Here is a 13,058-nt window from a genome sequence, read left to right as displayed (position 1 = left end):
TGCCTCTTTCTAAAATTTTATTAATTTTTTGTTCGTTGTATCCATTGTTTACTGCTATTTGCTTAATGATATTTAATTCTTTTTCTGTAAATTTGCGGTAGGCGCCTGCATTTGATTTATATTTTTTTTTATAGGACTTTCAACTAATTGAATTAGAATCATTGTATAACAGTGGGAAATTATATTCTTAATATATTTATTTATATTATATTTAATATTCCTACAATATGCACATTGAGTCTTTCCATCTCTTTTATTTATAAAATACCTCGTGCATGCAACAAATTTTACTTGAAAGAAACTTCAGGACAACTTAGTTTTAGTGTAAATAAGCATGAATAATGTATAAAAAAAAGAAAATTCGACAGATCCCAGATATTTAAAGGTGCCTGGAATAATAGGCACAGAGTCTACTAAAGAAGATAAATCAATAATCATGTAAGATACTGACAGAAAAAAGAGTAATATCTAAGAAAAAACCTTTATCTGACTAAATAAAGCAAAATTGGTTTGCAAACACATTAATATAAATGTAGCAGGATCTGGTTAATAATAGTGGATGAACAAATTAGCAGTAAGAATTTACCAACACTTAACCTTTGAGGTCATTAGCGACATATATACATATCAGTGTACATAAGATCATCATCATAAGTGGCTCGACAATCCATTGTGGATCTTGGCCTGTTCAACTTCCCTTTATCTTCTGACCCTTAGAATCTGTAGTTCTTCTTCCACATCATCAATCTATCTCCTTCGTTGTCGTCCTCTGCTTCTTGTGCCCTCTAGTTTTGAAAATGGTAATCTCTTCGTGTATGCGAGAATTTGCGTCGATCTATTCGACATAGTTCTATTCATTCTAATATTGAATTGTCTGATTGCCTTTTCCATGGCAATATTACAGATGAGACACGCCAGTGCGTCCCCATATCTTAGACCATTATTAATCTTAAAGAACGTAAAGTTTTCTCCTTCAATTCTAACGCTTGAGCTTACGTTTTACATTGTTAGTTGACTCAACCTAACTAACTTAGGTGGGTTTCTAAATTCTGTTATTAAATTATATAATGCAGTTCTTTCCACGCTGTCATAGGCTGCTTTAAAGTCGAGGAAGAGATGGTGTGTATCTAGGTATATTCTAGTGACTTTTCTAGAATCTGCATTTTCTAGAATAGAATTTGCATTGATATTGACCAACAATATCCTTCGTAAAATGTTTAATTCTTTCAAACAATATATTGCCAAATATTTTATATGCAGGTGCTAACAGAGTAATGCCTTTATAGTTCTTACACTTCAGTTAATTACCCTTTTTATACAAGAGACATAGTTTTCCCTTTAGCCACTATTCTGGTACCAATTTAATCTGCCATATAAGTACTATTAGTTTATGGATTGCTGCAAAAATTTCATTATCACTTAAGATCATTTAAGATGGCATTTGACACTTCTTCTCTTGTCGGGTCTTCACTGTGTAGTTATCTTTGTAGGTTTTGTTGATTTTCTATATTGTAATATCCTTTAATATCGTTTATATTTAGATGTTCGCTGAAATCTTGTGCTCATCTGTTAAGAACTGAGTTTTTATCATGTAGAATTTCACGTTAGTGTTTTTACAAATCTTTAATCGTGGTTGTAGTATTTCCTTGTTTCATTTTTGTAGAATAAGTGTACATAAGATAATTTACTTATAATTGTTTAATTTTATTTAATATATTAATAAGGAACTTTACCAAACTTTAAACTTTTTTCCAAGATTTTAGTTCTTGATGTGGTTGGTCTATTTTTCTAACTGGTATCTTGAAAACTTTTCAAGAGCATGCCTAACACGGAGTAGAACATTACAGTTTTCATATAGAGGGAAATTAATGTAACCAATTGTGTGCCTGTGGGTAAATCAAGTATGTCCTCGATGAAGTTGGGTGGCAACAACTTTTGGAAATTTGACATTTTTAAAGTTTTAAAGATGTTTCCACGAAGTTTTGAAATTTTGATTTTTGACCTTTACTTTAATAAATGATTTTAAATTATTTAGCAGTACATTTCTCAGTTCCCGTACGATTTCACTGGTTCTTGCTTGTTAGGATATGTTATCCGTTGCTTCATTCTTGTAAAGGCGAATATGTTAAGGAACCCATATAAATTGTACAGTATGATTGCTGTGGTGTATGTTGACTGTTTTTTTTAATTGAGAGATAATTTATGTACTTTGTCAAGTTGGTTAATGGTATTAATCGAATTGGGGAATTGGTAATTATAAGAACATTGAATATATTACTGCGGTTACTCTGGTTGAGAGCTTTATTGCCGGCATATGTCCCGCCAATGTGTATGTTGCTTAAGGATGGTTAATTATCTCAAGTGTATTTTGTGGGGTATTAACGGTAGTTATTTTATTAAGGAGCAGGGATAACCAAAAATATCTTCTTTTCTTTTCTTAAAATATGTCGGATTATGGAATACTTATTGACTAAGGATAATCAATAAAAAGCTTTTGTGTAAGTTAGAATGTTTCTATATTTTTGTGTCCATATATCTATAATGTATAAAGCTCGAACAGCTCATTTTATTGTTGCAGTTTTCTACTTGCTGCTATAATATCATAGGTTTTAGTTATATAGACAGATCATAAAGATTTTAATTTAATGTTTTAATTAAAATATTATAAATACCTAACTTTGTTTTTTTTTCAGATATAGCCAACCAAACCAAAGGTGTAACTGAATGTGAAAAAAATTTAAGCGAGGCATTTACCACATGTGGTAAAAAAACTGGCAATATCGATGCAACTTCTTTTGATATCTTCGATATTCCAAAACTTAGGAGTTACTGCAAGTAAGTTTAAAATATAAATAAGAATATCCAATACACCTTGGTTTATATATATAAAGTTTTCCGAAAGATTTCTTCGGTTAATACGATTAAACCTAGAGCTAAGATTAATACTATTACAAGAATTAATATTAAACTCAACAGTCTTCCGCGTTGAACCGCGTCGATTGTTATTGCGTCGAGCTTTCGACATCCTCTTTGATGTTTTCTTTAGGGCTTCCCAGGTCTCAGTCTCCCAAGCCCTTAGACACTACTACACAGATCACTAACCAATAACCAATGTATTACTGCTACTGGGAACAGAGGACAATTGATTTATACCGTCGATGGCGACGGTGAATTATTTGACTATTTGACTATTTTATACTTTGAAATATTAAGAGCAAACCAATATTATTTTGTATTTTTACATAGCATAACAACTCTCCAGGATATCTTGAAAATTTATTTAGATGGTCTATTTAGTAATTTTAATTTTATCTTTGGCGGATAAAATGAATCATAACATCCCCGCCTTGTTTGAGATACAAATATTTTTTTTTTTATAAGTGAAAAAATATTTTCTCTCAAACAAAAAAATTTCTCTTGTTATCATTTTATCCTTACCAACTTCATTTATTTTTTGTAAAGATTCAATTTTCTGGGAAGCCTGTTCTTGTCTTAAAGCCATATCTTTCTCGAGCAGCTTCCTCACCCCTTTAATACTACTGCCAAATTCGCTTTGATACTTTGACCCGATTTTAGGATCGTACTGCAAACTGATCTGATTTAAGATCTCTTTAATTTCATTCGCTATCGAATCCAGTTTAGCTGATCCTGAAAAAGCTTTCCTGTATGTTTTTTGTGAGTTTTTGTAACCGATATTTTTTTTTGGTATGCGCAGATGAATCAGATCCTTGTTTCTGCAAGTTTTCTACATCAAAGCTTGATCACAATTTTTTGTTTTTGTTCTCCTAAAAGTCTTAACAATCTGTCAATTGTCATGTTTAAACTTTCTTCTATAAATGTAAATTTATTCAGGCGATCCATAAGTCCTTTTTTGTCATTAGTTTTCATTTCCAGCAACTTCTGCAAATTTTTCTTTTCAAATTTTACAGCTTCCAACTCGTAAATTAATTCCGTTTTCTCCATCTCGCATACTTCTTCTTTAAACACTCCCGTTTCAATTATATCTTTTCCCTTTTCTTTTATCAAACCTGATTTTTCTTTTTCTTCTTCGGCTGAGCTCATCTCTTCTTTTGCGGAATTCTCTATTGCATTTTTTAATTTTGATTTCTGTTTTTTCTTCTTTCTCAGTCCTTGCATCGTTGTCAAATTCATTTCTACCGTTTGTTCTTTGTTTAAATCATCAGTTGTCCGATTCTCATGTTGCTTGTCCTTTTCCGTGTTTTCTTTACATTTTATTTTTCTTTCATCCTCATTTTGTTCACATGTGTTCACTGTCCATAATATTTCTTCACAAAATTCTGGACTCTCGTCCATAATTGCCATTTCTTCTTTGTCCTCGTCCTTTATTTCTTCTTCTGGTTTTTCTCTATCTTCAATTTCCATTTGGTAATGGTACTTCCTTTTCTTTCTGCCTCCTTTCTGTTTTATCGTCTTTTGCCACCAATTCTTCTGTACCTTCTATTTCCTGTTTTTCTCTCGTCTCCACCTTGTTTTTCTGCCTTCTTTTTAAACTCTTCTTTTTTTTCCTTTTCTTTTTCTCTTCTGACTGATTTTTTTCTTGTCCTTTCGGTTTATCCTCTACGGTCATATTGATTTCTTTATGTTTTTCCTGTTCGTTTATTCTTTCAAAATTTTTTTTCCTATCTGTTCCCTTTTCTTCTTCTGTGTTGTCTGGTTCTGCTCTGATTTCCAGTTTATTTTCCGAAAAATTATTGGTGATATGTTCTTCACTTAATTCATCAATTCCCGCAAACATATCATGATTTAAATCTTTGATCACCACACATTGCATAATATGGAATTGGTCTCCCACTCTAATCCGTACTCCCAAACCTTCGTTTACTGTCGCCAATTTTTTATTGTTTGCACCCACTAAAGCAGCCCTAGGAATCTTATACACAAATCTCTCCAAATTTAATTCTTTTACTAGTTTTTTATTGATTAACGATATCTTCGATCCAGAATCAATCAAAATTTTAATCGCTGTATGTTTTATAAATGCATCTAAAAATATTAGATTGGAATTAGAATTTTGTCTTGCGTTTCCCGCCAACTGTATAAACTCTCTAGGGTGACAAAATATACCAGAGAGTTTTTTACTTTTGTTTAGTGGATCCTGTCTGGATTCGTTTCATACATCTTCTCCCTCGTTTTCTATTGCTACATGATTTATCTCCCTTCTATTTTTTCTCTGATTATTTCTACCATCCCTTTGTTCGTTCGTATTCCTATTTGGAGGATTTTGTGCAGCTCTGTTTCTGTTGTGATTTTCATATGTTCTATTTTGTGTGTCATTCCTATTATCATAATTTTGTTGTCTAGTGTAATTGTGGTATTCTCTTGGCCTATATTCATTTGTAGATCGGGGATGTCGGTTTCTCTGGTCATAATTTGATTGATACCTTCTTTCCGGTCCATTATATTGGTCATGTTGTCTTCTTTTTCTCATTTCTCTTCTTTTCGCTTCTTTTAATTAAAGGAATTGGCACAAACTATCAATATCTTGATAGTTTCTCAAAATCACGTGATTCTCCAATGTTTCTTCGAAATGTCTGCTTATCATTTCAACCAGTTGTTCGGTAGAGTATTTGTAATCTAGATATTTTAAATTGTTATATATGCAAAGCATATCTTTCTTCAGATATTCCCATTTTCTCGTGATATTTTCCATTCTGTAGCTCTTGGTTGATTTCCCTCTGTTTATTTTTAACCCAGAAATAATTGACAAATTTATTTTCGAAATCTGTCCAATTTTCAAACTCATCTTCTTTGCATTCATACCATAACGCTGTTTCTTCTTTCAGGTGGTTTCTAATTGTTTCTTTGCAATCGTCAAAATATCTAACATGTTGCAATTGGACGATAATTTCTTTTCTCTCTCCTCCTGTTTGTTGTTTTATTTCTGCAATATGTTTTTTCATTTTACTTTAATCTCCTTTCTACTTCTTTCCTGTCTTCTTGTAGCGCCATTTCAAATTTTTCTTCTTACTGTTCTAATTCCTTTTTCTGTACAGTCTTAATATCTTTCATTTTAGTTTCTATTTCTTCTCTCTGCATCTCTAGTTTCCTCTCTGTTTCTTGTCTGACTTTTTTTAACAGGCTTTTACATCATTTTCATATTTGTCCAAACGCTTTTCCATTTTCCTATCATTTCCTTCTAATTTTTGTTCATAGTTTTCCAGACGCTGCTCTAAATTCCTGTTGTTTAGTTCTATTGATTGTTTTGTTTCATCTATTTTTTGTGTCTGTATTTGCATCATTGCTAATAATTTTTCTAACAGCCCTGTTTCTTTTCTTTCCTCCATTATTGTAGCATTTCCTTTATTATCAGATCCTTCTTCAACAATTGTTTCCTCTTCTCCATTATCCTCCTTCCTTTCTTGCATTTTGCTTTGACTCCTTGTTGTCGACATATTGTTTCTTTACGTTACTGTTTTTGTCCCCGCCAAAGGTAAAATTTTACAACACTCTATATGTTGCGGAACACGACAAATATTTCTCCCCAAATATCTCCATCAAATACGCAATCAGTAAAATTCAAATAATTCAAAATAACTTTCAAATGTACGATTGGTAAAGAAGATAAAAATCAAACAATTCAATAGCAGTAAATATCAACTAACTACGATCAATCAATAAATAAAATTTTTATCCATTGGAAAAAAATTGTCAAAATACTTTCAAATTCAAATTCCCTCAATGTTATATATTTTTTTTATCTCTGGATCACCTTTACTTATTCTGAATCTCTTTTCCTACCATCATACGTAAAGCTGCGATATTTTCAAGCCCCACGGTTTGGAAGCTAGTTAATGTGATATTAAAAGTCAGAGGTGCGCCAAGCAATTAATTAGCTAATTAATTAATTAATTAAACTTATTTAAATGTTGCAATTATGATTTTATCACACTATTTAATTCTCTTATCTCAGGGTTATATTCGTGCTTCAATATCTATGCTTTACATATGATAGGTAAGGTCTAAGGGATACCGGAATAATAAACATATATTATACAAATTATATATTGAAATAAAATTCACACTCAAATATCTTAAACAAAAAATATCTCATATATGGATTATCAAAATTTTGTTCTACGTACGTGAACCTTCAAAAATTAATGTTATATAGTTACTATATAAATTAAAATTTCAAATCAAAATTGTTGTTCTATATCTCCTGATAAATATTTCTATCTTTTCTGAAGCAATTAAAAACAAACTTTGTTGATAAAGGAAAAACTAACGAATGGTAAAAAAAAACTATCTCTCTGATGATGAGTTGTCCAAATCCTTGTTCCTTGTAGCCTACACTATCTATTCTTAGCAGTTCCCTAGTTAATCAGCAATCTTACAACAAATTATTGCGAGCCTCTCGTCTTCAATGATCTCCTTCAGATGCACGTATCGTTCAAAAGATGCTAGCCTCTTCTCCTCTCGATAAACTGAATCTCTCGTTCCGGCCTGAACAGTGACTCTTGGAATATATAAGTAGAAAAGTATGACTTACAATATTTTACTGGATCAGCTTCCGTCAGGATACACTTAGTCCACGAAAACTCACAAACATTCACTTCTAATGCTTACTATCACTTGGGAACCGCCAAAGAACAACGACTGTTCGCCTTGCACCCTTGGAAAACCACCCATTATCTCTTTTTCGTCTAAAATCTAGCTAAACTCTCCTTCCTACATAAATCTCCCACTTTTTCCACTCTTTGTCAATCAAAGTTCGTCATATTTATCCCCATCTACCATTTAGATAATAAACAACAACCTTAACCACAATTATAACTTTCCTAAAAACTATTGACATGCTAATCGTTTCTACAAATTCTTAAGAACTAACGGAGAAATATAATTTCTAAATTCTACCCTATTGTCGTATTTACTGTACAAGTCCATTTGGAAAACCCGGTCGTATTGTTCATTTCACTTAAGCTCCGTCACTCGAATATATTTTACAAAGAAAATAATTTATGCATATCTTTAAATTTTGTTTACTCCAGGTAATCCAAAGATAATGGACTTTCATTTCTTCGAAATATCTTTTATAGTTTATTAGGTGAATTATTTGACTTATAATATTTTATACTTTGAAATATTAAGAGCAAACCAATATTATTTTGTATTTTTACATAGCATAACAACTCTCCAGGATATCTTGAAAATTTATTTAGATGGTCTATTTAGTATTTTAATTTTATCTTTGGCGGATAAAATGAATCGTAACAATATATATATATATATATATATATATATATATATATATATATATATATATATATATAAATATATAATATACTCGTATATAAATAATAATATATAAATAAAATATATACACATATTACGCAAAAAGAAGTGAGAAGACTTCTCTTCGAGAGCGAAGTACGTGAGTCTAACACAGCAAATCCAAAACTTCTTTTTCGTCTTCTTCTTCCTCTTAATAAGCAATTCTCCTGTTGATTGGTGGAATAATACCTCTATGGAAGGTGCTCACTCCATCTTTTGCACGATCGTCCAATACTTCTTCTATCAATTGGTGACTTATCTCTTGCTATTTTGGCGACACGGGTGTCCCCCATCCTGCCTATGTAGTTAATCCATTTTTTCTTCTATGTAGTGTCCATTCTTTTAAACACTTTATATTACATTTCCTTCTAATATATTTACTTTTCTTTTGATCTTGCAGTGTATTTCCTGCAATTCTTCTCAGTACTCTAATCTCTGCCATTTCTAGTAGCCTTTGTGTTTTGGTTGTGTCGGGTCTTGTTTCTGAGGCATATGCCATTATAAGTCTTACACTGGTAGAACTGGTGGAACTCACACTTAGATGGTAGACCTAAAAGAGCATTGCCCATGAGCAGTGTCGACGAACGGTCGGACGCACCTGGGGCCTCACGCCCAGGGTGATCGCCTGGGTCTACACCGCTGTCATTAGGCCAATGCTAACTTACGGAGCTATTGCTTGGGTACCAAAAGTGCTACAGGCAACAGCGATTAACAAACTAAACCATATTCAGCGGATGACTTGCATAAATATAACAGGTGCCATGAAAACAACACCAACTGCTGCAATGGAGTTGATCATTGGCATCACGCCTCTAGATATATATGTCAAAGAGGTGGCGCTAGTGACAATGATGCGACTGCGCTTAGCTGGTGAAAACCTTGATGTAGGAATGGGACAATTGAGAACTCGTTTATGGCGAGAAACGTTGGATGCGTTACCACTTCTACAGGCAGGCTGCGACTCGATTGAACCAAAGTTTGTCTTTAACAAACCCTACAAAATTGAAACAGAACAGTATATGGAGACAAACGTGGCAAATGCCTATTACATATACACCGATGGCTCCAAAATTAAAGAAGGCTCAGGCTGCGGGGTATACTCCAGATCACTGAACCTGAGAATAAAGTGGGGTATGGGCAAAAATGCCAGCGTAGTTCAGACAGAACTGACTGGTATCTCCATAGCCGCAAAACAGAAAACCCAAAAAGGTATAGCAGGTAAAACTATAATCATCTGCACAGATAGCAGACAAGCGCTACTAACCTTGAATGGACCACGTGTCACATCAGGTTTAGTAATGGAGTGTCACAAGTCACTAACCCAAGCTTCGGATGGTAATACCATCATCCTGAGGTGGGTTAAAGGACACAACAGGAATAAAGGCAACCGCATTGCTGACCAATTAGCTAGGAAGGCGGCAGGCCTAAGATTCTTAGGACCTGGGGATCTTTTTGGTTGGTCAACTACAACAATCGCGGAAATTGTCAAATGTCACTCCCATGCGCAAACCGTAAAAAGATGGGAAGAAGGGAAAGGATGTAAACTTGCCAGGGTAACACTAAGTAACCTTGAAGAGTCAACATCTAAGAAGTACTTGGGAATGACTAGGAAAAACCTACGTTTGGCAGTTGGTTTTTTAACTGGTCATTGTCAACTAAGCAAACACCTCCATACACTGGGGCTATCAGACACACCTCTATGTAGGAAGTGTCGAAGACGAAACTGTAGAGCATGTCCTATGTGAATGCCCAGAGTTATCGTTAATACGAGAGTACGCGTTCGGCGAGTCCTGGCTCACACCTGCCCACATAAGAGAGATGTCTCCTGGTGACTTGTCCACCTTCCTAGAATTGGCAGGATGGACAATGAGCTAAGGGTGACAGCTCCCTGGAAGGATGCACAATGGGTCAATTGTGGCCTAAGTGCTATGGAACTTAACTCGCCCTCCCTACTCTACAGATACAGATACAGAGAAGTCTTACACTGGCTTTATAAATTCTTGACTTCGTCTTAGTGTTAATGGGCATTTCGCCATATGTTGTTATTTAGACATCTTGCCAGTCTATTTGCTTCTTGTACTATTGATCTCTCACTTTTTTGTCCAGGTCTCTATAGCTGGACAGTGTAATTCCAAGGTATTTTGGTATTTTATTTACATTACTTGTTTAGTACTGATGTTATCAACTTCCATTTTACAACTGGTTGATTCTTTACTAATTAGTATTATTTTACTTTTCCAAAATTAAATTATTATATTAAATTCTTTTGCTTTATGCTAAATATGTGAACCAGTCTCTACAGACTATCTTCATTTTAGGCTATGAATATTTATATATGTTTTATATATAAACAGAGTATTTTTTCTTCTTTTTTTCCTATTCAAAATTTACTAAAAGCTATTGGACGATGCTAGAAATACACTGTTCTTTCGACAATACATCTACAGTTGACGGTTGAAAACTCTATCGTTTGCACTCTTTGCGCAGACAAAAGACGTTAAAATTAAATTTAAATTTTTATTTCATATCGTCCATGTAAATAGTGCTTTAACGGTGAATTGTATAATGTATTGTCTAACTCAAAATGTATTATTACCATAGTTCAATAGCTTTTAGAAAGTGTTGGATTTGTAGTTCACCTATTTCGCTATCGGGGTCGCTGCTAGCGTACTCAGCCGCGTTATTTTATTAAAACTGTAAAAATAGATTGCATTTAATTTTAGTTTGAACAGCTACAAGTGTTCCCGATGAGAGTTAAAAAACAGAAACACGTGTAGGGTAATGGTGGCCATCGAGTTTTTTTTTGTCATTATAAATCGTCATCTCATTGTGTAGGTACACGATCGACGTTTCTCTTGTCTTCCCTTGTCCTCCTTTTGTCTTCCCTGTCTCCATTCCAATAACCTCTTTGTCCATCGCTCATCCGTCGTTCTAACTATGTGTGCTGCCCATCTCCATTTTAGTCTGGCTATCCTTTCGATGACGTCAGTCACTTTGGTTCTTCTCGTGACCTCTTCGTTTTTCATTTTGTCTCGCAGAGTTATTCTTAACATGGATCACTCCACTCTTTTCCGTATGAGGTTTAATTTGGCACTCTAAGATATTGTTAAAGTGTTTCTGCTCCATATGTCAATACTAGAGGGACGCATTAATCAAATGCTTTTCTTTACAGGCATGTGAGGAAAATATATTACAAAGGAAAACAACTAACAGATTTAAATTAAATGAGTACAAGTTTATCGCACTGTTATTATTATAATAATAAAATATACAAAAGAAGCTTGCAAGCGACTAATAAAATATTTAACATTTACATTAAAAATTAATACAATCTGTAGCGATTGATCTATTATTTTAATAAAAGGGTCCAATATTTTATGATTTATGCTTCACAAAAGAAAACAGATTTTTAAGCTAGAAAGTATGCCAAAACAAAGCGCAAATCTAAGCAAATGCTAAAAATTACAAGACAGCTAAAAACTCTTGTATGCTATGAAATGCAGAAACTATGGCAGATACAACAAAACCAAACGACTACTGGAAACAACTAAGCAGAGAAAGATACAGAAATATGAGATATGTACATCAGGTACCTTAACAAAAGATTTTTGTTAACTTTTATTAAAAGACAGACTGTATAATTTGCCTACCTCTACAAAATAAATTACAGCAGTTTATTAAATCTTAAAAGTAAATCTTCTTCAAAAGCAAGTGGAACATCTAATGTTGTATCATTTACAGAGGGAACTGATTTGCGTGTATTTTCAACCGTACCAGTTGCTCGAAATTTCTTTTCAATCTTATTTACTGTTGACTACAATATGAGTCTTTCTGAATATTTATGATTAAATAAATTACACACTTCCATCTGAGTTCGCGATTTGTCTCCATAGCTAATCATCATGAGTATTTCAATTATTTACGTTACACTAAAATTAATTTCTACTTTAAATTAATTCTAAGCGTTAATACATAACATTCACGAATTAATACAATTATTGTACTACTTAATTGTTATTGAACGTTAATAAAAATAATTACATTTCACTAAGAACTAGTAGTAGGCTACTTTTTTGCAACTGATAATAAATAATTTTCAACTCATTTTTATCGATCTAAAAATGTCATAAAATATAGAGAGAGTGTAGAACATTAAACTTAAAAATCGACGTGTTTTATATATTTTTTTTAAAATGCTTTTCATTTATATATTTATGTAATTTATATACACGTAACATATATATATTTTTTAGACAACTGGGAGCATTTGATTCTTGTGTAAACAGTTCTCGTCCATCAACATGCGAAGCTATTATTACAAATACTATTTCCAAAGTAATCTCATCAATAAGAAGAAACATATGTGATGAAGCACTGTAATGGAAAATATTGGTGAAATTATTACATAGTTGGGACATATTTGAGAACCTTAAATTAAATGTTTAAAATATGTATCTTTAAAATTAAATTTTCAACTATTTTTCTGTATTTAGTTTTCTTATGTTTACCTATTTTGCAATAATATATGAAATTGTGGGATTTAGGAAGTTAAGACCACTATTATAATCTAAAAAATAATTTATTTTGTTGTCCGAATGTGCGTTGAATACGAAAAACAAGGTTAATAAAGGTGAAAGCAACTAAAAGGTTTAAATTTGGAAATTGGGAAACAATAAGGCGAAAAGTTTAAATGATTTAAAAAATAGTATATAAAGTATTTAGGAACAGTGGAAGAGAAGTGAGCAAAATTTATAAATGTGCATTGA

At 32.7% G+C, this 13,058-nt stretch overlaps 1 protein-coding gene across 1 annotated transcript in view; it reads left to right on the top strand.

Annotated features, from left to right (window-relative positions):
- LOC140442330 (uncharacterized) overlaps positions 1 to 12,772 on the top strand; it is a 35,149-nt gene extending 22,377 nt beyond the window's left edge. Inside the window, exons 3-4 of the mRNA XM_072533404.1 lie at positions 2,694 to 2,835; positions 12,546 to 12,772. Of these exons, the coding sequence (XP_072389505.1) occupies positions 2,694 to 2,835; positions 12,546 to 12,672 (269 nt within the window). The 3' untranslated portion in view covers positions 12,673 to 12,772. The remainder of the gene's footprint in view (positions 1 to 2,693; positions 2,836 to 12,545) is intronic.
- Positions 12,773 to 13,058: the final 286 nt, after the last annotated feature.

This window comes from Diabrotica undecimpunctata, chromosome 5 (genome assembly GCF_040954645.1).
Source record: "Diabrotica undecimpunctata isolate CICGRU chromosome 5, icDiaUnde3, whole genome shotgun sequence".
In the NCBI taxonomy this organism is placed as follows: Eukaryota; Metazoa; Arthropoda; class Insecta; order Coleoptera; family Chrysomelidae; genus Diabrotica; species Diabrotica undecimpunctata.
Note: the sequence above shows the minus strand (reverse complement) of the source record. Positions and strands in the feature narration are given on the sequence as shown.